General features: G+C 56.9%; 1 protein-coding gene across 1 annotated transcript in view; it reads right to left on the bottom strand.

The window, feature by feature from the left end:
* Positions 1-25710, bottom strand: part of LOC116958134 (uncharacterized) — a 77018-nt gene that overhangs the window by 32641 nt on the left and 18667 nt on the right. Inside the window, exons 4-12 of the mRNA XM_076064396.1 lie at positions 24814-25332; positions 23689-23793; positions 22917-22977; positions 12865-12975; positions 10425-11131; positions 6914-7442; positions 4129-4526; positions 2602-2721; positions 307-372 (exon numbers count right to left, since the gene is read on the bottom strand). Of these exons, the coding sequence (XP_075920511.1) occupies positions 307-372; positions 2602-2721; positions 4129-4526; positions 6914-7442; positions 10425-11131; positions 12865-12975; positions 22917-22977; positions 23689-23793; positions 24814-25332 (2616 nt within the window). The remainder of the gene's footprint in view (positions 1-306; positions 373-2601; positions 2722-4128; positions 4527-6913; positions 7443-10424; positions 11132-12864; positions 12976-22916; positions 22978-23688; positions 23794-24813; positions 25333-25710) is intronic.

Below are 25710 nucleotides of genomic sequence, written 5' to 3' on the forward strand. Positions count from 1 at the left end.
TGTGTGTTGTGGCTGTGTGTTGTGGCTGTGTAGTGGCTGGGTGTTGTTGTGGCTGGGTGTTGTGGCTGTGTGTAGTGGCTGTGTGTAGTGGCTGTGTGTTGTAGTGGCTGTGTGTTGTGGCTGTGTGTTGTGGCTGTGTTGTTGTGGCTGGGTGTTGCGGCTGTGTAGTGGCTGTGTGTGTGGCTGTGTGTTGTGGCTGTGTGTAGTGGCTGTGTGTTGTGGCTGTGTGTTGTGGCTGTGTGTTGTGGCTGGGTGTAGTGGCTGTGTGTTGTGGCTGTGTGTTGTGGCTGGTTGTTGTGGCCGCACCATCTTTGCCGCAGCGATCTTCCATCGTCGCTCCTGAGCAAAGTCCTCAGCCATCCACTCCATCTCCTACGCACACACACACAGTGACACACACACATACACACACATTCATACACACATAGATACACACACACATACACACACAGTGACACACACACACAGTGACACACACACACAGTGACACACACACACAGTGACACACACACAGTGACACACAGTGACACACACACAGTGACACACACACACACAGTGTACACACACACAGTGTACACACAGTGTACACACACACACAGTGACACACACACACACAGTGACACACACACACACACACAGTGACACACACACACACAGTGACACACACACACACAGTGACACACACACACAGTGACACACACACACACAGTGACACACACACACACAGTGACACACACACACACAGTGACACACACACACAGTGACACACACACACAGTGACACACACACACAGTGACACACACACACAGTGACACACACACACAGTGACACACACACACAGTGACACACACACACACAGATACACACACACACGGTGACACACACACACGGTGACACACACACACACAGTAACACACACACACAGTGACACACACACACACAGTGACACACACACACACAGTGACACACACACACACAGTGACACACACACACACAGTGACACACACACACACACACAGTGACACACACACAACAACAACAACAACAACCGCCATTCGCCACTAAGTGGCGGTGACGTCACCACGACGCTTGTGCCAGGCTATGTGCACCCTGAGGCCACGTGAAGTGTCGAACGCCCGCTGGCAGGAGGTCACGGGGCAGACCCAGCAGGTACCACGGGTCGACTGACTGAGATGACTGGCTGATGCACCACCTGTGCCCCCTACTGTGCCAACCTGCTGTGCTTTAGCCACCCGGCGCTCCGCTCGTTGTTCTGAGCGTCGCTCCTCCGCCCTCCGTTGTTGTTGGAGGGCGACTGCCTCCAACTGCCCAGTAGCATCCTTCACGAGCCTCCTCCACAGAGGCCGATCTTGACACCGCTGGTACCAGTCATCGGCAAGTCCACTCAGCTCCACGTCCTCCTGTACCACATCACTCCATCTCTTCTCTAGCCCGTGCCGCGCCCGCTTAGCCCCCTCAATCCGGCCAAACAAAAGCTGTTTCGGCATGCGGTGGCTGGGCATGCGGGCTACATGACCCAGCCATCGCAGCCTTGCCTGCCGGAGGAGCTCACCGATGGGACCCTGCCCAGATCTTTCAAGGATTTGTGAGCTCCTCACACAATCCAGTCTGGTTAAACCCAGGATGGATCGTAGGCAGGCCAGCCTAAATGTTTCTAACCGGCGAAGATGTTCCATTAGGGGGGTCCACGTTTCGCAAGCGTAGAGAAGGGAGGAAATGACCGTGGCCGAGAAGACCTGAAGCTTAGTGCGGAGCGACAGACCAGGTAGCTTCCACACAGCGTTACGCAACCGATGAAAAGATATTGCCGCTCGACTGATTCGGAGTGAGACCTCTGCTGTTAAACTGGAGCCAGTCATAAGCACACTGCCCAGGTATGGGAAACTCTCCACTCTCTCCACAACTGCCCCATCACCGATTGGGAGTTGTGGGGGTGGAATGTCCGATGGTACAAAATACCCAGGCAGGTGCTTAGTTTTGGTGGGGCTGATGGTAAGGCCCCACCTCTTAGTGGCACGCTCCAGTCACACACAGTGACACACACACACACACAGTGACACACACACACACAGTGACACACACACACACAGTGACACACACACACAGACACACACACACACAGTGACACACACACACACAGTAACACACACACACAGTGACACACACACACACAGTGACACACACACACACAGTGACACACACACAGTGACACACACACACACAGTGACACACACACACACAGTGACACACACACACAGTGACACACACACACACATACACACACACACACAGTGACACACACACACACAGTGACACACACACACACAGTGACACACACACACAGTGACACACACACAGTGACACACACACACACACAGTGACACACACACAGTGACACACACACACACAGACACACACACACACAGTGACACACACAGTGTGACACACAGTGACACACACACAGTGACACACACACAGTGACACACACACACACAGTGACACACACACAGTGACACACACACACACAGACACACACACACACAGACACACACACACACACACAGGTACCCCCCCACTCACCTGCAGCAGGCAGTCCCAGTGTGAGCGTGGACGCGAGGGCTCAGCCACGCGGGGAAGCCGCTGAGGTGCCCACATCCCGGCCTTCCTCAGGCTCCACACTCGCTCCATCACCCCCGCCTCCTGCACACAGACACACAGACACACACACAGACACACACACAGACACACACACAGACACACACACACACAGACACACACACAGACACACAGACACACAGACACACACACACACACAGGTACACACACACAGACACACACACACAGACACACACACACAGACACACACACACACACAGAGACACACACACAGAGACACACACAGAGACATACAGAGACACACACAGACACACACACACACAGACACACACACACACACAGACACACACACACAGACACACACAGTGACACACACACACACACAGTGACACACACACACACAGACACACACAGACACACACACAGACACACACACAGACACACACACCTTAATACACTGTAGGGTCACGTGCTCTTAGTAAGTGAGTAGCACCACCTATGTACTCCCCCGTGTCTCTCCGTGTCTCCCCCGTGTCTCTCCGTGTCTCTCCGTGTCTCCCCACTGTCTCCCCGTGTCTCTCCGTGTCTCCCCACTGTCTCCCCACTGTCTCCCACGTGTCTCCCCACTGTCTCCCCCGTGTCTCCCCACTGTCTCCCCACTGTCTCCCCCGTGTCTCCCCACTGTCTCCCCCGTGTCTCCCCCGTGTCTCCCCCGTGTCTCCCCGTGTCTCCCCACTGTCTCCCCGTGTCTCCCCGTGTCTCCCCACTGTCTCCCCCGTGTCTCCCCCGTGTCTCCCCCGTGTCTCCCCGCGTCTCTCCGCGTGTCTCTCCGTGTCTCCCCACTGTCTCCCCCGCGTCTCCGCGTGTCTCCCCATGTCTCCCCCGTGTCTCTCCGTGTCTCCCCGTGTCTCCCCCGTGTCTCTCCGTGTCTCCCCGTGTCTCCCCCGTGTCTCCCCGTGTCTCCCCATGTCTCCCCGCGTCTCCCCGTGTCTCCCCGTGTCTCCCCCGTGTCTCCCCGTGTCTCCCCCGTGTCTCCCCGCGTCTCCCCGTGTCTCCCCCGTGTCTCCCCGTGTCTCCCCTGCATCTCCCCCGCGTCTCCCCGTGTCTCCCCCGTGTCTCCCCGTGTCTCCCCACTGTCTCCCCGTGTCTCTCCGTGTCTCCCCACTGTCTCCCCGTGTCTCCCCGTGTCTCCCCGTGTCTCCCCGTGTCTCCCCACTGTCTCCCCCGTGTCTCCCCCGCGTCTCCCCGTGTCTCTCCGTGTCTCCCCACTGTCTCTCCGTGTCTCCCCGCGTCTCCCCCGTGTCTCTCCGTGTCTCCCCGTGTCTCCCCCGTGTCTCCCCGTGTCTCTCCGTGTCTCTCCGTGTCTCCCCACTGTCTCCCCGTGTCTCCCCGTGTCTCCCCCGTGTCTCCCCGTGTCTCCCCCGTGTCTCCCCCGTCTCTCCCCCCGCCCAACTCCTCCCCACCACCCTTCCAGGCCGCGTGATGCCGCACCATCTGTGCCTGTCTGGCGGGGTCATCCTCCATCTTCACGTCCTCCTCCCCGGACAGCCGAGGTGGCGGCGGCATCGTCACCGGCGCCGTCACCGGAATCGTCACCGGCGCCGTCACCGGCGTCGGCACCGGCGTCGGCGTCAGCGCCGGCGCCGTCACCGGCGTCGTCACCGGCATCATCACCGGCGTCGGCGTCATCACCGGCACCGGCGCCGTCACCGGCATCATCACCGGCATCGGCGTCAGCACCGGCGCCGTCACCGGCGTCGTCACCGGCGTCGTCACCGGCGTCGGCACCGGCGTCGGCGTCGTCACCGGCGGCCGTAGCGGAGAGGCCTGCTGGCCGGCGTGGAGGGCCGAGCGGGAGGGGGGCGGCAATATGGACGCCACGGCCGCCGCTGCAGGAAGTGCGGGTGGGGGAGGAAGGGTCGGAGGTCGTGGGAGCCGTCATCACCGCCATCGCCATCACCACCATCACCGCCATCACCGCCACCACCCCCACAACAACAACACAACAACACACTCACACACACACAGAGACACACACACACAGAGACACACACACAGACACACACACACAGACACAACAACAACACAACAACAACACACTCACACTCACACAGAGAGACACACACACACAGAGACACAACAACAACCGCCATTCGCCACTAAGTGGCGGTGACATCACCACGACGCTTGTGCCAGGCCATGTGCACCCTGAGGCCACGTGAAGTGTCGAACGCCCGCTGGCAGGAGGTCACGGGGCAGACCCAGCAGGTGCCACGGGTCGACTGACTGAGATGACTGGCTGGTGCACCACCTGTGCCCCCTACTGTGCCAGGCTAGGTGCACCAGGAGGTCACGGGGCAGACCCAGGTGCCACGGGTCGACTGACTGAGATGACTGGCTGATGCACCACCTGTGCCCCCTACTGTGCCAACCTTGCTGTGCTTTAGCCACCCGGCGCTCCGCTCGTTGTTGTGAGCGTCGCTCCTCCGCCCTCCGTTGTTGTTGGAGGGCGACTGCCTCCAACTGCCCAGTAGCATCCTTCACGAGCCTCCTCCACAGAGGCCGATCTTGACACCGCTGGTACCGGTCATCAGCAAGTCCACTCAGCTCCACGTCCTCCTGTACCACGTCACTCCATCTCTTCTCTAGCCCGTGCCGCGCCCGTTAAGCACCCTCGATCCGGCTGTTTAGGCATGCGATGGCTGGGCATGCGGGCTACATGACCCAGCCAATGCACCTCCTCTGTCAGCCAGGGTCTCTAGGGAGGTCTGGACCATGTATTTAAGGCAGCCATTGCAGCTGCATGAGTCACAGTCCTAAACTTCGCCCATTTACCCTCGTCATCAGGAGGAGTGGGGGACGATGCCAACCCCAGCTGTAAGTGATGATGAAATTCTCGCTTGCAACTTTAATCAGATAACTAAGACCAGGCCACTTTATGTTGGAATGGGGTCCTGGATGTACACCCACCACCGGAGTGGAAGAATGGCAGGCGCATCTTACAGATGACTAGTCAATGGTCAGAGGGCAGATCAGCTCCACGGTAGGTCCTGGTGTCAAGGACATGGGCCCGCATTCGCTGGTCCGTCACTATGTAGTCCAGCAGATGTTCTTGCTTGGACCCGGCATGCATCCATGATGTTGTGTGGATGCGCCGATGCCGGAACAGCGTGTTGGTAATTACAAGCCCATGGGCTGTACAAAAATCTAGCAGCCTCCTAGCGTTGTTATTGAGCTGATCTGGCCCATGCCCTCCAATCACTCCAGACCAGGTGCCAGCATCATGACCAACTCGGGCATTGAAGTCACCTAACAAGATGACTCTATCCCGAGGGGCCACTTTAGCCAGCACCTGTGACAGGAGGTCATAGAAGGCATCCGACTCATCGGCTTTGCCTGCATCCCTCCACGGATGTTCGTCTTCGGTGGGGGCATAAGTAACCACGACCACCATTCCTCGCCTCCGGTGGATGGGAAGGCGAGCCCAAAGTAGCCTGGGGCTTACAGCTTCCCACACCTCACCGTCACGCTCCCACGCCCCCTTCATTCTTTAGTTCAGAAGAAGAGCCACTCCATGTTGTTTGGCAGTCTGCTGCCCCGAGTAGAGGACTGTCCACCCCTCATGGTGGCAGGAGCCAGAGCCGATCCACCGGACCTCCTGAATGCCACAGAGATCCAGGCGGTACCGGTCCAGCTCCTGACAGAGGAGTGGCAGCCTCTCCTCCGCAGTGAGCGTTCGAACATTCCACGTGGCCACACGCACCACCATCAACACCACCACCACCACCACGATCACCACCACCATCACCACCACCACTGTCACCACCATCAACACCACCACAACTGCCAGTACCACTGTCACCACCATCAACACCACCACCATCACCACCACCACCACCACAACCACGACACCACCGCCATCACTGCTGACACCACCGCCATCACCACCATCACCGCCACGATCGTCACGATCACCACCACCACTGTCACCACCATCAACCACCACCACCGTCACCGTCACCACCTTCAACCACCACCATCACCACCACCATCAACCACCATCGTCAACCACCACCACCACTGTCACCACCTTCAACCACCACCATCACCACCACCTTCAACCACCACCATCACCACCACCATCACCACCACCATCACCACCACCATCAACCACCATCGTCAACCACCACTGTCACCACCATCACCCACCATCAACCACCACCATCAACCACCACCACCACCTTCAACCACCACCACCGCCGGCATCACCACTCACGTTGGCCGCCGCCACCACCGGCGGGCGATGCGGTCGTCACGGCGACCGCCGTCGCCACGGGAGACGGCAGCTGGGGCGACGCTGATGACGTCACCGACGATGACGTCATCGCCGCTGCTGATGATGGGAGCGACGCTGATGATGGTGGTGGTGGTGGTGCTGATGGTGGTGGTGGTGCTGATGGTGGTGCTGATGGTGGTGGTGGTGGTGCTGATGGTGGTGGTGGTGCTGCTGCTGCTGATGGTGGTGCTGCTGATGATGGTGGTACTGCTGCTACTGCTGCTGCTGATGATGGTGGTGGTGCTGATGGTGGTGGTGGTACTGCTGATGATGGTGGTACTGCTGCTACTGCTGCTGTTGATGATGGTGGTGGTGCTGATGGTGGTGGTGGTGCTGATGGTGGTGGTGGTACTGCTGATGATGGTGGTACTGCTGCTACTGCTGCTGCTGATGATGGTGGTGGTGCTGATGAGGAGGGAGCAGTTGTAGGAGTGGTGCATTGGGAGATCCTCAACACCGCATCCTCCTGCTAGCGAGGAGAGAGGGGGGGGGGTGGAGGGGGGGTGGAGGGGGGGGGCAGAGGTCACTCACCGGTGACCCACACCGAGGTCACCGCCGGCCAGCAAGGTTGGCTACGCACGGTGCGAAGTTCGACAAACACAGACACAGAGAGACACCCAGACCCAGAGAGACCCATAGACACCCACAGAGACCCACAGACACAGAGAGACACCCAGACCCATAGAGACCCACAGAGAGACACCCAGACCCATAGAGACCCATAGAGAGACACCCAGACCCAGAGAGACCCACAGACACCCAGACCCATAGAGACCCATAGAGACCCATAGAGACCCATAGACACCCAGACCCATAGAGACCCATAGACACCCAGACCCATAGAGACCCACAGACACCCAGACCCATTGAGACCCATAGACACCCACAGAGAGACACCCAGACCCATAGAGACCCACAGAGAGACCCAGGGAGACCCACAGAGAGACACCCAGACCCATAGAGACCCACAGACACCCAGACCCATAGAGACCCACAGAGAGACACCCAGACCCATAGAGACCCATAGACACCCACAGAGAGACACCCAGACCCAGAGACCCATAGACACCCAGACCCATAGAGACCCATAGACACCCACAGAGAGACACCCAGACCCATAGAGACCTATAGACACCCACAGAGAGACACCCAGACCCATAGAGACCCACAGACACCCACAGAGAGACACCCAGACCCATAGACACCCAGACCCATAGAGACCCATAGACACCCACAGAGAGACACCCAGACCCATAGAGACCCATAGACACACAGACCCATAGAGACCCATAGACACCCACAGAGAGACACCCAGACCCATAGAGACCCACAGACACCCAGACTCACAGAGACCCAGGGAGACCCACAGAGAGACACCCAGACCCATAGAGACCCATAGACACCCACAGAGAGACACCCAGACCTAGAGAGACCCATAGAGACCCACAGACACCCAGACCCATAGGGACCCATAGACACCCAGACCCACAGAGACCCATAGACACCCAGACCCATAGAGACCCATAGACACCCACAGAGAGACACCCAGACCCATAGAGACCCATAGACACCCAGACCCATAGAGACCCAGGGAGACCCACAGAGAGACACCCAGACCCATAGAGACCCACAGACACCCACAGAGAGACACCCAGACCCATAGAGACCCATAGACACCCACAGAGAGACACCCAGACCCATAGAGACCCATAGACACCCACAGAGAGACACCCAGACCCATAGAGACCCATAGACACCCACAGAGAGACACCCAGACCCATAGAGACCCATAGACACCCAGACCCATAGAGACCCATAGACACCCAGACCCAAAGAGACCCATAGACACCCACAGAGAGACACCCAGACCCATAGAGACCCATAGACACCCAGACCCATAGAGACCCATAGACACCCACAGAGAGACACCCAGACCCATAGACACCCACAGAGAGACACCCAGACCCATAGAGACCCAGGGAGACCCACAGAGAGACACCCAGACCCATAGAGACCCATAGACACCCACAGAGAGACACCCAGACCCATAGAGACCCAGGGAGACCCACAGACACCCAGACCCATAGAGACCCAAAGACACCCAGACTCACAGAGACCCACAGACACCCAGACCCATAGAGACCCATAGACACCCAGACCCATAGAGACCCATAGACACCCATAGAGACCCATAGACACCCACAGAGAGACACTCAGACCCATAGAGACCCAGGGAGACCCACAGAGAGACACCCAGACCCATAGAGACCCACAGACATCCAGACCCATAGAGACCCACAGACACCCAGACCCATAGAGACCCAAAGACACCCAGACCCAGAGACCCACAGAGACACCCAGACCCATAGAGACCCAGGGAGACCCACAGACACCCAGACCCATAGAGACCCACAGACACCCAGACCCATAGAGACCCATAGACACCCACAGAGAGACACCCAGACCCATAGAGACCCAGGGAGACCCACAGACACCCAGACCGATAGAGACCCACAGACACACAGACCCACGTACACCCAGACCCATAGAGACCCATAGAGACCCACAGACACCCAGACCCACAGAGACCCACAGTCAAACCAGAGACCCATAGAGACCCACAGACACCCAGACCCATAGAGACCCACAGAGACACACAGAGACCCATAGAGACCCACAGAGACACACAGAGACCCACAGACACCCACAGAGACCCACAGAGACACACAGAGACACACAGACACCCACAGAGACACAGAGACCCACAGAGACACACAGAGACACACAGAGACCCACAGAGACACACAGAGACACACAGAGACACACAGAGACACACAGAGACACACAGAGACACACAGACACCCACAGAGACCCATAGAGACACACAGAGACACACAGAGACACACAGAGACACACAGAGACACACAGAGACACACAGACACCCACAGACACCCACAGACACCCACAGAGACACACACAGACCCACAGACACCCACAGAGACAAACAGAGACACACAGAGACACACAGAGACACACAGAGACCCACAGAGACACACAGAGACACACAGACACCCACAGAGACACACAGAGACCCACAGCGACACACAGAGACACCCACAGACCCACAGAGACCCACAGACACCCACAGACACACACAGACCCACAGACACCCACAGAGACAAACAGAGACACACAGAGACACACAGAGACACACAGACACCCACAGAGACCCACAGAGACCCACAGAGACACACAGAGACACACAGATACACCCAGACCCACAGAGACCCACAGAGACACTCAGAGACACACAGAGACACACAGACACCCACAGACACCCACAGAGACACACAGAGACCCACAGAGACACACAGAGACACACAGAGACCCCCCTTCCCAATGAACCCCTCTACCCCCCTCTCTCTTCCCCCTCCCCTCCCTCCCCTCTCACCGTTGAGCCAGGCACGGTGACCCCGGTGGAGGTCACCCCGGTGGCGGTGACCCCAGTGGAGGTCACCCCGGTGGAGGTCACCCCGGTGGAGGTCACCCCGGTGGAGGTGACCCCGGCGGTGACGGTCACCCCGGTGGAGGTCACCTTGGCGGAGGTCACACTGGCGGCGGTGACCCCGGTGGCAGTGACCCCGGTGGAGGTCACCCCGGTGGAGGTCACCCCGGTGGAGGTGACCCCGGTGGAGGTCACTCCGGTGGAGGTGACCCCGGTGGAGGTGACCCCGGTGGAGGTGACCCCGGTGGAGGTCACCCCGGTGGAGGTCATCCTGGTGGAGGTGACCCCAGCGGTGACGGTCACCCCGGTGGAGGTGACCCCGGTGGAGGTGACCCCGGTGGAGGTGACCCCGGCGGTGACCGAGAGGGGGGCAGAGTTGTTGTGTCCGGGGCTGTGAGGAGTTGTGGGGGTGGCGGTGGTGGAGTGGGGGGTGGCAGTGTGGGTGTGGGTGGCAGTGGTGTGGGGGGAGGCGGTGGTGTGGGTGGTGGTGGCGGTGGTGTGGGGGGTGTGGGTGGTGTTGGTGGCGTGGGTGGTGGTGTGGGTGGTGGTGGTGTGGGTGGCATGGGTGGTGGTGTGGGTGGTGGTGTGGGTGGTGGTGGCGGTGGTTGCCGCTGTTGGCAGGAGCAAGGAGGGGGCAGCTGAGGGTAGCAGCCCTGGGGGGGGGGGGGGGGAGTGACCGCAGAGAGGGGGAGGGAGGGGGGCATTAGAGGGGGGCAGTGGGAGGGGTGAGAGGGGGAGGGGGGAGAGGGAGGGGTGGGAGGGGGGTGGGGGAGGGGGGTGGGGGAGGGGTGGGAGGGGGTGGGCATTGAAGTCGTCCGCCCACCACCCGCCCGGCGACACCAACACACACGCACGATGCTTATGAGGACAACATGCACATGCATGTAGCTACGACAACATGCTACGCACACGCCACACGCACACACGCTACGCACGCGCGTGTACACGTGCGTGTACACGTGTACACGTGTGTGTGTACACACACACGTGTACACACACACGTGTACACATGCGTGTACACGTGTGTGTACACGTGTGTGTGTGTGGGGAGACTTAGCCATGCACACGGAGTGGGGTGGGGTGGGTGGGGTGGGTGGGGTGGGGTGACATGCACCGGCAAACACGCACACCGCACTCACCCACCCACTCACTCACCCACACACTCACCCACCCACTCACCCACCCACTCACCCACCCACTCACCCACCCACTCGCCCATTCACTCGCCCCCTCACTCACCCACCGACCCATTCACTCACTCGCCCACCCACACACACATTCACCCATTCACTCGCCCACCCACTCGCTCGCCCACCCACTCGCTCACCCACCCACCCACCCACTCACCCACCCTCCCATGCACTCCCTCACTCGCCCACCCACTCCCTCACTCGCCCACCCACGCACTCGCCCACCCACCCACGCACTCACCCACCCACGCAGTCACCCACCCACCCATGCACTCACCCACCCACCCATGCACTCACTCACCCACCCACCCACTCACTCACCCACCCACCCACTCACTCACTCACCCACCCACTCACCCACCCACTCACTCACTCACCCACCCACCCACCCACCCACGCACTCGTCCACCCATGCACTCACCCACCCACCCACTCACTCACTCACCCACCCACCCACTCACTCACCCACCCACCCACCCACTCACTCACCCACCCACCCACCCACTCACTCACCCACCCACCCACCCACTCACTCACCCACCCACCCACCCACTCACCCACCCACCCACCCACTCACCCACCCACCCACTCACCCACCCACCCACCCACTCACCCACCCACCCACCCATGCACTCACTCACCCACTCACCCACCCACTCACCCACCCACCCACCCACTCACCCACCCACCCACTCACTCACCCACCCACCCAAGCACTCACCCACCCACCCACTCACTCACCCACCCACCCACCCACTCACCCACCCACTCACCCACCCACCCACTCACTCACTCACTCACCCACCCACTCACTCACTCACCCACTCACTCACCCACTCACCCACCCACTCACCCACTCACCCACTCACTCACTCACTCACCCACCCACTCACTCACCCACCCACCCACTCACCCACCCACCCACTCACCCACCCACCCACTCACCCACCCACCCACTCACCCACCCACTCACTCACTCACCCACCCACTCACCCACCCACTCACCCACCCACCCACTCACTCACTCACCCACCCACTCACTCACTCACTCACCCACCCACTCACCCACCCACTCACTCACTCACCCACCCACTCACCCACCCACTCACCCACCCACCCACTCACTCACTCACCCACCCACTCACTCACTCACCCACCCACTCACCCACGCACTCGTCCACCCACTCACTCACTACCGGCTGTGTGCAGCTGCAGGCTGGTGCTGCTGTTAAGGAGGCTGAGGGGGTGTTGGTAAATCATTCCGTGCCGACCTCCCCCAACTCTAACCCGGTGCACTCCCCCATCACCTAAACGTGCACACACGCGCCTAGCTAACACACACGCACACAAACGCACACGTATGCACACACACACACAGCTAACACACACGCACGCACACACGCACACACACAGCTAACACACACGCACGCACACACGCACACACGCACACACACAGCTAACACACACGTATGCACACACACGCGCCTAGCTAACACACACGCACACAAACGCACACGTATGCACACACACACACAGCTAACACACACGCACACACACAGCTAACACACACGCACACAAACGCACACGTATGCACACACACACACATAGCTAACACACACACACACGTATACACACAAACAGCTAAGACACACGCACACGTATGCACACACACACGTATGCACACACGCACACACACAGCTAACATACACGCACACAAACGCACACGTATGCACGCACACACACACACGTATACACACAAACAGCTAAGACACACGCACACGTATGCACACACACACGTACACACACGCGCCTAGCTAACACACACGCACACAAACGCACACGTATGCGCACACACACACAGCTAACACACACGCGCACACGTATACACACACAGCTAACACACACGCGCACGTATACACACACAGTTAACACACACAACAACAACAACCACCATTCGCCACTAAGTGGCGGTGACGTCACCACGACGCTTGTGCCAGGCCATGTGCACCCTGAGGCCACGTGAAGTGTCGAACGCCCGCTGGCAGGAGGTCACGGGGCAGACCCAGGTGCCACGGGTCGACTGAGATGACTGGCTGATGCACCACCTGTGCCCCCTACTGTGCCAACCTGCTGTGCTTTAGCCACCCGGTGCTCCGCTCGTTATTGTGAGCGTCGCTCCTCCGCCCTCCGTTGTTGTTGGAGGGCGACTGCCTCCAACTGCCCAGTAGCATCCTTCACGAGCCTCCTCCACAGAGGCCGATCTTGACACCGCTGGTACCAGTCATCGGCAAGTCCACTCAGCTCCACGTCCTCCTGTACCACGTCACTCCATCTCTTCTCTAGCCCGTGCCGCGCCCGTTTAGCCCGCATGCCCAGCGGTGGCTGTGCATGCGGGCTACATGACCCAGCCAACGCAGCCTTGCCTGCCGGAGGAGCTCACCGATAGGACTTTGTCCAGATCTTTCAAGGATTTGTGAGCTCCTCATACAATCCAGCCTGGTTAAACCCAGGGTGGATTGTAGGCAGGCCAGCCTAAGTGTTTCTAACCGGCAAAACTGTTCCATTAGGGGGGGTCCATGTTTCGCAAATGTATGGAAAAGAGGGAATGACAGTGGCCGAGAAGACCTGAAGCTTAGTGCGGAGCGACAGACCAGGTAGCTTCCACACAGCATTACGCAACCGATGAAAAGATATTGCCGCTCGACTGATTCGGAGTGAGACCTCTGCTGTCAAACCGGAGCCGGTCATAAGCACACTGCCCAGGTATGGGAAACTCTCCACTCCCTCCACAACTGCCCCATCACCGATTGGGAGTTGTGGGGGTGGAGTGTCCGATGGTACAAAATACCCAGGCAGGTGCTTAGTTTTGGTGGGGCTGATGGTAAGTCCCCACCTCTCAGTGGCAAGCTCCAGTCTCAGCAGCAGCATCTCCAACTCCTCCTCTGACTGAGCAGCAATTACCAGATCATCGGCATACATAACGTGGTTGAGCAATAGGGAGCCATCCCTTGACTGCACCCGGGCATCGATTAGCCTCCCATTGTATCTGTACCATATGGAAATTCCTCCGGGACAGCCATTGAAGGTTTCATGAACTACGTGGTCGAAATAGATGTTAATTAATGTGGGAGCCAGAGGACATGCAGAAGAAGAGCCACTCCCTGTTGTTTGGTAGTCTCCTGCCCCGAGTAGAGGACTGTCCACCCATCATGTTGGCAAAAACCAGAGCCGGTCCACCGGACCTCCTGAATGCCACACAGATCCAGGCGGTATCGGTCCAGCTCCCGACAGAGGAGTGGCAGCCTCTCCTCCGCAGTGAGCGTTTGAACATTCCACGTGGCCACACGAAGCGGCTTTTAGTTGTTTCTGGAGGAGCCCCAAGGGTAGAGATTCAGTCTCCTGGCTCCGCCAAATGGGGTTTGGCCAGGAGACGTCATAGACGCCTGTCCCCCCGGGGCCTCCGACACAAGCTTATTAATTATATTTTTTAATCGTGGGTTTGTGGTAATTAATTGAAGGTGGAGGGGTTACCAGGCCCTCGTACCCATCCAGCTAACACACACACACACACACGTATATACACACAGCTAACACACACAAATACACACAGCTAACACAGGCACATTTTCACACACGGCTAACACACGTACATACATACACACCTAACACACACACACACAGCAAAACACACCCACACACAGCAAAACACACCCGTACAGGCACGGCTAACACACACACACACACACAAATACACACCTAACACACACACAAACAGCTAACACATGCACACTGCTAACACAACACACGTGTACACGTACAGCACAATTGACAATAGCACACACGGCCATGTGTACATGTGTGTGTGTGTGGATGTATGTGTGTGTGTGTACATGTGTGTGTGTGTAGATGTGTGTGTGTGTGTGTGTACATGTGTGTGTGTGTAGATGTGTGTGTGTGTGTGTAGATGTGTGTGTGTGTAGATGTGTGTGTGTGTAGATGTGTGTGTGTGGATGTATGTGTGTGTGTGTAGATGTGTGTGTGTGTAGGTGTGTGTGTGTGTGTAGATGTGTGTGTGTAGATGTGTGTGTGTAGATGTGTGTGTGTGTAGATGTGTGTGTAGATGTGTGTGTAGATGTGTATGTGTGTGTAGATGTGTGTGTGTAGGTGTGTGTGTGTAGTGTGTGTGTGTGTAGTGTGTGTGTGTGTGTAGATGTGTGTGTGTGTAGATGTGTGTGTGTGTAGATGTGTGTGTGTGTAGATGTGTGTGTGTGGATGTGTGTATGTGTAGATGTGTGTGTAGATGTGTGTGTGTGTAGATGTGTGTGTGTAGATGTGTGTGTGTGTGCATAGATGTGTGTGCGTAGATGTGTGTGTAGATGTGTGTGTGTAGATGTGTGTGTGTGTAGATGTGTGTGTGTGTAGATGTGTGTGTGTAGATGTGTGTGTGTAGATGTGTGTGTGTGTGTGTAGCTGTGTGTGTGTGTGTAGCTGTGTGTGTGTGTGTAGATGTGTGTGTGTGTGTGTAGATGTGTGTGTGTAGATGTGTGTGTGTAGATGTGTGTGTGTAGATGTGTGTAGATGTGTGTGTGTAGATGTGTGTGTGTGTGTGTAGATGTGTGTGTGTAGATGTGTGTGTGTAGATGTGTGTGTGTGTAGATGTGTGTGTGTGTAGATGTGTGTGTGTGGGATGTGTGTATGTGTAGATGTGTGTGTAGATGTGTGTGTGTGTGTAGATGTGTGTGTAGATGTGTGTGTGTAGATGTGTGTGTGTGTAGATGTGTGTGTGTAGATGTGTGTGTGTGTGTAGATGTTGTGTGTGTGTGTGTAGATGTGTGTGTGTGGATGTGTGTATGTGTAGGTGTGTGTGTGTGTGTATGTGTGTGTGTGTGGTAGATGTGTGTGTGTGTGTGTAGATGTGTGTGTGTGGTGTAGGTGTGTGTGTGACGATGTGTGTGTGACGATGTGTGTGTGTAGATGTGTGTGTGTGTAGATGTGTGTGTGTAGATGTGTGTAGATGTGTGTGTGTAGATGTGTGTGTGTAGATGTGTGTGTGTGTAGATGTGTGTGTGTGTGTGTAGCTGTGTGTGTGTGTAGATGTGTGTGTGTGTAGATGTGTGTGTGTAGATGTGTGTGTGTGTAGATGTGTGTGTGTGTAGATGTGTGTGTGTAGATGTGTGTGTGTGTAGATGTGTGTGTGTGGATGTGTGTATGTGTAGATGTGTGTGTAGATGTGTGTGTGTGTAGATGTGTGTGTGTGTAGATGTGTGTGTGTGTGTGTAGATGTGTATGTGTGTGTAGATGTGTGTGTGTGTAGATGTGTGTGTGTGTGTGTAGATGTGTATGTGTGTGTAGATGTGTGTGTGTGTAGATGTGTGTGTGTGTAGATGTGTGTGTGTAGATGTGTGTGTGTGTAGTTGTGTGTGTGTAGATGTGTGTGTGTGTGTGTAGATGTGTGGTGTGTGTGTGTAGATGTGTGTGTGTGTGTAGTGTGTGTGTGTGATGTGTGTTTGTGTAGATGTGTATGTGTAGGTGTGTGTGTGTTAGATGTGTGTGTGTGTAGATGTGTGTGTGTGTGTGTGTAGATGTGTGTGTGTAGATGTGTGTGTGTGTAGATGTGTGTGTGTGTAGCTGTGTGTGTGTGTGTAGCTGTGTGTGTGTGTGTAGATGTGTGTGTGTGTGTGTGTAGATGTGTGTGTGTAGATGTGTGTGTGTAGATGTGTGTGTGTGTGTAGATGTGTGTGTGTAGATGTGTGTGTGTGTGTAGATGTGTGTGTGTGTAGATGTGTGTGTGTGTAGATGTGTGTGTAGATGTGTGTGTAGATGTGTGTGTGTGTAGATGTGTGTGTGTGTAGATGTGTGTGTGTGTAGATGTGTGTGTGTGTAGATGTGTGTGTGTGGATGTGTGTGTGTGTAGATGTGTATGTGTAGGTGTGTGTGTGTGTGTGTAGATGTGTGTGTGTGTGTAGATGTGTGTGTGTAGATGTGTGTGTGTGTGTGTAGATGTGTGTGTGTGGTAGATGTGTGTGTGTAGATGTGTGTGTGTAGATGTGTGTGTGTGTAGATGTGTATGTGTGTGTGTGTAGATGTGTGTGTGTGTAGATGTGTGTGTGTGTGTGTAGATGTGTGTGTGTGTAGATGTGTGTGTGTAGATGTGTGTGTGGATGTGTGTGTGTAGATGTGTGTGTGGATGTGTGTGTAGATGTGTGTGTGTGCAGATGTGTGTGTGTGCAGATGTGTATGTGTACATGTGTGTGTGTGTAGATGTGTGTGTGTCTAGATGTGTGTGTGTGTGTGTAGATGTGTGTGTGTGTAGATGTGTGTGTGTGTAGATGTGTGTGTGTAGATGTGTGTGTGTAGATGTGTGTGTGTAGATGTGTGTGTGTAGATGTGTGTGTGTGTAGATGTGTGTGTGTGTAGATGTGTGTGTGTGTGTGTGTAGATGTGTGTGTGTGTGTGTGTAGATGTGTGTGTGTGGATGTGTGTGTGTGTAGATGTGTATGTGTAGGTGTGTGTGTGTGTAGATGTGTGTGTGTAGATGTGTGTGTGTAGATGTGTGTGTGTAGATGTGTGTGTGTGTGTGTAGATGTGTGTGTGTGTAGATGTGTGTGTGTAGATGTGTGTGTGTGTAGATGTGTGTGTGTGTAGATGTGTGTGTGTGTAGATGTGTGTGTAGATGTGTGTGTGTGTAGATGTGTGTGTGTGTGTGTAGATGTGTGTGTGTGGATGTGTGTGTGTGTAGATGTGTATGTGTAGGTGTGTGTGTGTGTGTAGATGTGTGTGTGTGTAGATGTGCGTGTGTGTGTAGATGTGTGTGTGTGTGTAGATGTGTGTGTGTGTAGATGTGTGTGTGTAGATGTGTGTGTGTAGATGTGTGTGTGTGTAGATGTGTATGTGTAGGTGTGTGTGCGTGTGTAGATGTGTGTGCGTGTGTAGAGTGTGTGTGTGTAGATGTGTGTGTGGATGTGTGTGTGTGTGTAGATGTGTGTGTAGATGTGTGTGTGTGTACATGTGTGTGTAGATGTGTGTGTGTAGATGTGTGTGTGGATGTGTGTGTGTGTAGATGTGTGTGTGTGTAGATGTGTATGTGTACATGTGTGTGTGTGTAGATGTGTGTGTGTGTAGATATGTGTGTGTGTGTAGATGTGTGTGTGTGTAGATGTGTGTGTGTGTAGATGTGTGTGTGTGTGTAGTCCGGCAAAACAACCCCCTACCTCCTCGCGGTGCCGGACGGGCAACTCTGTCGTGGACAGCGCTGTGGGGGGAGATCCAATTTTGATTGGCTCCTCCCCTCATGGCATATGTGTCCACCACAGGGGCTAAACGGGGGCTCTGGACGGGTGCGAGGGGCTGGTAACCCCTCCACCTTCAATTAATTACCACGAAACCACGAATTAAACTGAAATATGTAACAACTAAGCTTGTGCCGGAGGCCCCGGGGGGCCAGGCGTCTATGACGTCTCCTGGCCAAACCCCAATTGGCGGAGCCAGGAGATTGAATACCTACCCTCGGGGCTACTCCAGAAACAACGAAAAGCCACTACGGGTGGCCACGTGGAATGTTCGAACGCTCACTGCAGAGGAGAGGCTGCCACTCCTCTGTCGGGAGCTGGACCGGTACCGCCTGGATCTATGCGGCATTCAGGAGGTCCGGTGGACCGGCTCTGGCTCCTGCCACCATGAGGGGTGGACAGTCCTCTACTCGGGGCAGCAGACTGCCAAACATCAGGGTGTGGGTCTTCTTTTGAACAAAAGAATGAAGGGGGCGTGGGAGCGTGGCGGTGAGGTGTGGGAAGCTGTAAGCCCCAGGCTACTTTGGGCTCGCCTTCCCATCAACCGGAGGCGAGGAATGGTGGTCGTGGTTACTTATGCCCCCACCGAAGATGAACATCCGTGGAGGGATGCAGGCAAAGCCGATGAGTCAGATGCCTTCTATGACCTCCTGTCACAGGTGCTGGCTAAAGTGGCCCCTCGGGATAGAGTCATCATGTTGGGTGACTTCAATGCCCGAGTTGGTCATGATACTGGCACCTGGTCTGGAGTGATTGGAGGGCATGGGCCAGATCAGCTCAATAACAACGGTAGGAGGCTGCTAGATTTTTGTGCAGCCCATGGGCTTGTAATTACCAACACGCTGTTCCGGCATCGGTGCATCCACACAACATCATGGATGCATGCCGGGTCCAAGCAAGAACATCTGCTGGACTACATAGTGACGGACCAGCGAATGCGAGCCCATGTCCTTGACACCAGGACCTACCGTGGAGCTGATCTGCCCTCTGACCATCGACTAGTCATCTGTAAGATGCGCCTGCCATTCTTCCACTCCGGTGGTGGGTGTACACCCAGGACCCCATTCCAACCTAAAGTGGCCTGGTCTCAGTTATCTGATGAAAGTTGCAAGCGAGAATTTCATCATCGCTTGCGGCTGGGATTGGCATCGTCCCCGACTCCTCCTGATGTCGAGGGTAAATGGGCGAGGTTTAGGACTGTGACTCATGCAGCTGCAATGGCTGCTTTGGGTACGCGGTCCAGACCTCCCCAGACACCCTGGATGACAGAGGAGTTGTTCACGATGGTTGAGAAAAAGCGACAGGCCCACTGTCATCGGCTACAGAATCCCACGTCAGAGAATGAGGAGGCTTACCGCAGCCTTCGCTCGGAGGTTCGGAGAGCCGTGAGGCGCTGCAAGGATGGGTGGTGGTCGCGGGTTGCTGAGGAGATGGAGTCTGCCTCAGTGGCCCGTGATCACAAATCTCTATTTAACTCCATCAAAAAAGTAACCTGCAGCGCCACACCTATTACCATCATTAGGGGAAAAAAAACGGTGATCCAATTTCCGACCCCCAGGAACAGGTTCGCAGATTTGCTGAGCATTTCTGTGAGGTCCTGGGGGAGGGAAAATCCCTCAGCCAGGAAAACATCGTGGCACAAAGTGAGGATGACCCTGCTGAGGCTGCGGTGCCTCAAATATTGGATGAAGTCACCCCCTGTGAGTGGCTGGCTGAGGTGCCATCTGCTGAGGAAGTATTGAAGGCGATCCGGAGTCTGAGACCAGGAAAGGCAGCGGGCAGAGATGATCTCCCAAGCGAAATGCTGAGGGAGGGTGGCGTTTGTGCAGACTGCCCTATATGACATCATAACAACAGTCTGGACCACTGGACGGGTTCCGCAGGATTGGAAGGATGCCCTGGTGGTCACCCTTTTTAAGAAGGGGGACCGCACAGACTGTAACAACTACAGGGGCATCTCACTCCTCAGTGTGCCGGGAAAGGTCCTGGCAAGGATTATTCAGCATCGCCTTGCCAGGCACGCTGAGGAGAGGCTTGCGGAGCCCCAATGCGGTTTCAGGAAAGGGCGGTCCTGCACAGATGCCATATTTTCTGTCCGTCTGCTACAGCAGAGGTGTAGGGAATTCCAACAAGACCTACATCTCTGCTTTATTGACCTGGTCAAGGCCTATGATACCATCAGTAGGCCTGGGCTCTGGGTCGTGCTTTTGGAGTACCTGACCCTCTGCTCACGATCATTAAGGACCTTCATGATGGTGAGCGGGCCCGGGTAAAACTACGTGGCCGGGAGTCAGAGCCATTCCCTGTACACCTTGGGGTGCGACAGGGATGTCCTCTGGCTCCCACATTATTTAACATCTATTTTGACCACGTAGTTCGTGAAGCCTTCAATAGCTGTACCGGGGGAATCTCCATATGGTACAGATATAATGGGAGGCTAATCGATGCCCGGGTGCGGTCAAGGGATGGCTCCCTATTGCTCAACCACGTTATGTATGCTGATGACTTGGTAATAGCTGCTCAGTCAGAGGAGGAGTTGGAGACGCTGCTGCTGAGACTGGAGCGTGCCACTAAGAGGTGGAGCCTTACCATCAGCCCCACCAAAACTAAGCACATGCCTGGGTATTTTGTACCATCGGACACTCCACCCCCACAACTCCCAATCGGTGATGGGGCAGTTGTGGAGAGAGTGGAGAGTTTCCCATACCTGGGCAGTGTGCTTATGACTGGCTCCAGTTTAACAGCAGAGGTCTCACTCCGAATCAGTCGAGCGGCAATATCTTTTCATCGGTTGCGTAACGCTGTGTGGAAGCTACCTGGTCTGTCGCTCCGCACTAAGCTTCAGGTCTTCTCGGCCACGGTCATTCCCTCCCTTCTCTACGCTTGCGAAACGTGGACCCCCCTAATGGAACATCTTCGCCGGTTGGAAGCATTTGGGCTGGCCTGCCTGCGATCCATCCTGGGTTTGACCAGACTGGATTGTGTGAGGAGCTCACAGATCCTTGAAAGGTCTGGGCGGGGTCCCATCGGTGAGCTCCTCCGGCGGGCAAGGCTGCGATGGCTGGGTCATGTAGCCCGCATGCCCAGCCACCGCATGCCGAGGCAGCTTTTGTTTGGCCGGATTGAGGGGGCTAGGCGGGCGCGGCGCGGGCTAGAGAGGAGATGGAGTGATGTGGTACAGGAGGACGTGGAGCTGAGTGGACTTGCCGATGACTGGTACCAGCGGTGTCAAGATCGGCCTCTGTGGAGGAGGCTCGTGAAGGATGCTACTGGGCAGTTGGAGGCAGTCGCCCTCCAACAACAACGGAGGGCGGAGGAGCGACGCTCACAACAACGAGCGGAGCGCCGGGTGGCTAAAGCACAGCAAGTTGGCACAGTAGGGGGCACAGGTGGTGCATCAGCCAGTCATCTCAGTCAGTCGACCCGTGGCACCTGCTGGGTCTGCCCCGTGACCTCCTGCCAGCGGGCGTTCGACACTTCACGTGGCCTCAGGGTGCACATAGCCTGGCACAAGCGTCGTGGTGACGTCACCGCCACTTAGTGGCGAATGGTGGTTGTTGTTGTTGTTGTGTGTAGATGTGTGTGTGTAGATGTGTGTGTAGATGTGTGTGTGTAGATGTGTGTGTGTAGATGTGTGTGTGTAGATGTGTGTGTGTGTAGATGTGTGTGTGTGTAGATGTGTGTGTAGATGTGTGTGTGTAGATGTGTGTGTGTAGATATGTGTGTGTAGATATGTGTGTGTAGATGTGTGTGTGTAGATGTGTGTTTGTGTAGATGTGTGTGTGTGTAGATGTGTGTTTGTGTAGATGTGTGTGTAGATGTGTGTGTGTGTGTGTAGATGTGTGTTTGTGCAGATGTATCTGTCTCCCTGTGTCTCCCCATCTCCCCCCCAGTGTGTCTCCCCACGTGTCTCCCCCCCCCCCGTGTGTCTCCCCCCCCCCGTGTGTCTCCCCGCCTACCAGAAGCTTGCTGCTGTTGTCTGAACGGATCCATTTCTGGGCCCAGAACTGGAGACACAGCCTGAGACACGGGGAGACACGGGGAGACACGGGAAGACACGGTGAGACACGGTGAGACACGGTGAGACACGGAGAGACACGTGGGGAGAGACACGGAGGGAGAGACACGTGGGGAGAGACACAGAGGGAGAGACACGTGGGGAGAGACACGGAGGGAGAGACACGTGGGGAGAGACACGGAGGGAGAGACACGTGGGGAGAGACACGTGGGGAGAGACACGGAGGGAGCGCTAGTGTTTCACGAGAAAGCGTGGAACGCATTCCCATACTGCCGCACGGGTGAGACACGGGGAGAGACACGTGGGGTGACACGTGGGGAGAGACACGGGGAGAGACACGTGGGGTGACACGTGGGGAGAGACACGGGGAGAGACACGTGGGGTGACACGTGGGGAGAGACACGGGGAGAGACACGGGGGAGACACGGGGTGAGACACGGGGAGAGAGACACGGGGAGAGAGACACGGGGAGAGAGACACGGGGAGAGAGACACGTGGGGAGAGACACGGGGGAGAGACACGGAGGGAGAGACACGTGGGGAGAGACACGGGGGGAGAGACACGTGGGGAGAGACACGTGGGGAGAGACACGGGGGGAGAGACACGTGGGGAGAGACACGTGGGGAGAGACACGGAGGGAGAGACACGTGGGGTGAGACACGGGGGGGAGAGACACGTGGGGAGGGGGGTGGTGGCAGGGAGTGGAGCCTCGCCTGGTGAAGGTGCTGTGAGAATGCTGCAGAGACGCTCGCAGGCAGCTGGGTGGCGATGGCAATGGGGGTGCCGGGGGTGCCGTCCCAAGCCGTCACCACCTTCACCTGGGCGGGGAGATCACTGGGGGATCAACACTCACCCCACCACCACCCACCACTCACCCACCACTCACCCCACCACCACTCACCACTCACCCACCACTCACCACTCACCCACCACTCACCCCACACCACTCACCACTCGCCACTCACCCACCACTCACCACTCACCCACCACTCACCACTCACCCACCACTCACCCACCACTCACCACTCACCCACCACCCACCCACCACTCACCCACCACTCACCCACTCACCACACTCACCCACCACTCACCACTCACCCACCACTCACCCACCACTCACCACTCACCACACTCACCCACCACTCACCCACCACTCACCACTCACCCACCACTCACCCACCACTCACCACTCACCCACCACTCACCACTCACCCACCACTCACCCACCACTCACCCACCACTCACCCACTCACCACACTCACCCACCACTCACCCACCACTCACCCACTCACCACACTCACCCACCACTCACCCACTCACCCACCACTCACCACTCACCCACCACTCACCCACCACTCACCCACCACTCACCACTCACCACACTCACCCACCACTCACCCACCACTCACCACTCACCCACTCACCACACTCACCACTCACCCACCACTCACCCACCACTCACCCACCACTCACCCACCACTCACCCACTCACCACACTCACCCACCACTCACCCACCACTCACCACTCACCCACCACTCACCACTCACTCACCACTCACCACTCACCCACCACTCACCACACTCACCCACTCACCACACTCACCACTCACCCACCACTCACCCACCACTCACCCACCACTCACCACTCACCCACCACTCACCACTCACCCACCACCCACCACTCACCCACCACTCACCCACCACTCACCCACCACTCACCCACTCACCTCACTCACCCACCACTCACCCACCACTCACCCACTCACCACTCACCCACTCACCACTCACCCACCACTCACCACACTCCCCCCTCACCACCACTCGCTCACCACACTCACCTCGTCGTTAATCACTCGGCACCTCGACTCGTCCACCAGGACTCCGACGGCACCACCACCACCACCGCCACCGCCACCACCACCGCCACCACCACCGCCACCACCGCCACCACCACCACCGCCACCACCGCCACCACCACCACCACCACCCTCCAGCTCGCTCTGCTGCAGCGTGGTGACGGCCGTGTGTCCGGGCCTCCGGCAGAAGGCCGGGAAGTCCACCATGTTGCCGCCCCCCTTGAGGAAGAGGGCCTCCAGCAGCAGGCGACGGTGACGTCCACGGAGGCCTTCCAGCTGAGCCCGCCGCACCTCCGCCACGCTGCAGCGCAGCCGAGCCAGCTGCTGCTGCTGCTGCTGCTGATGCTGCTGATGCTGCTGATGATGATGATGATGCTGATGATGCTGCTGATGCACGCTGCCGGTGCCGACGGCCTGGGCGGCGGCCTGGGCGGCCTGGGCGGCGGCCTGGGCAGCCCCCGCGGGCAGCGCCGGTGGAGCGGCGGGGGAGAGGCCCAGGGCCTGCGGGAGGATGGGGGGGGGGGGGGCAAGGTGGGGGGGGTGGGGGGGGTGAGGAGGTGAGGGGTCGAGGGAGGATGGAGAGGTTGCGAGTGCTCTGCGTGCGTGTGTACTTGTGTATGCGTGCACAGACACACACACACACACAGACACACACACACAGACACACAAAGACACACACACACACAGACACACACACACAGACACACAGACACACACACACAGACACACAAAGACACACACACACACAGACACACACACACAGACACACAGACACACACACACAGACACACAGACACACACAGACACACACAGACAGACACACACACACAGACACACACACACAGACACACACACACAGACACACAGACACACACACAC

The sequence above is a fragment of the Petromyzon marinus genome, unplaced genomic scaffold (genome assembly GCF_048934315.1).
Source record: "Petromyzon marinus isolate PM22_M1 ecotype Great Lakes invasive population unplaced genomic scaffold, UKy_Petmar_22M1.pri1.0 PM_Scaffold_42, whole genome shotgun sequence".
NCBI lineage: Eukaryota > Metazoa > Chordata > Hyperoartia > Petromyzontiformes > Petromyzontidae > Petromyzon > Petromyzon marinus.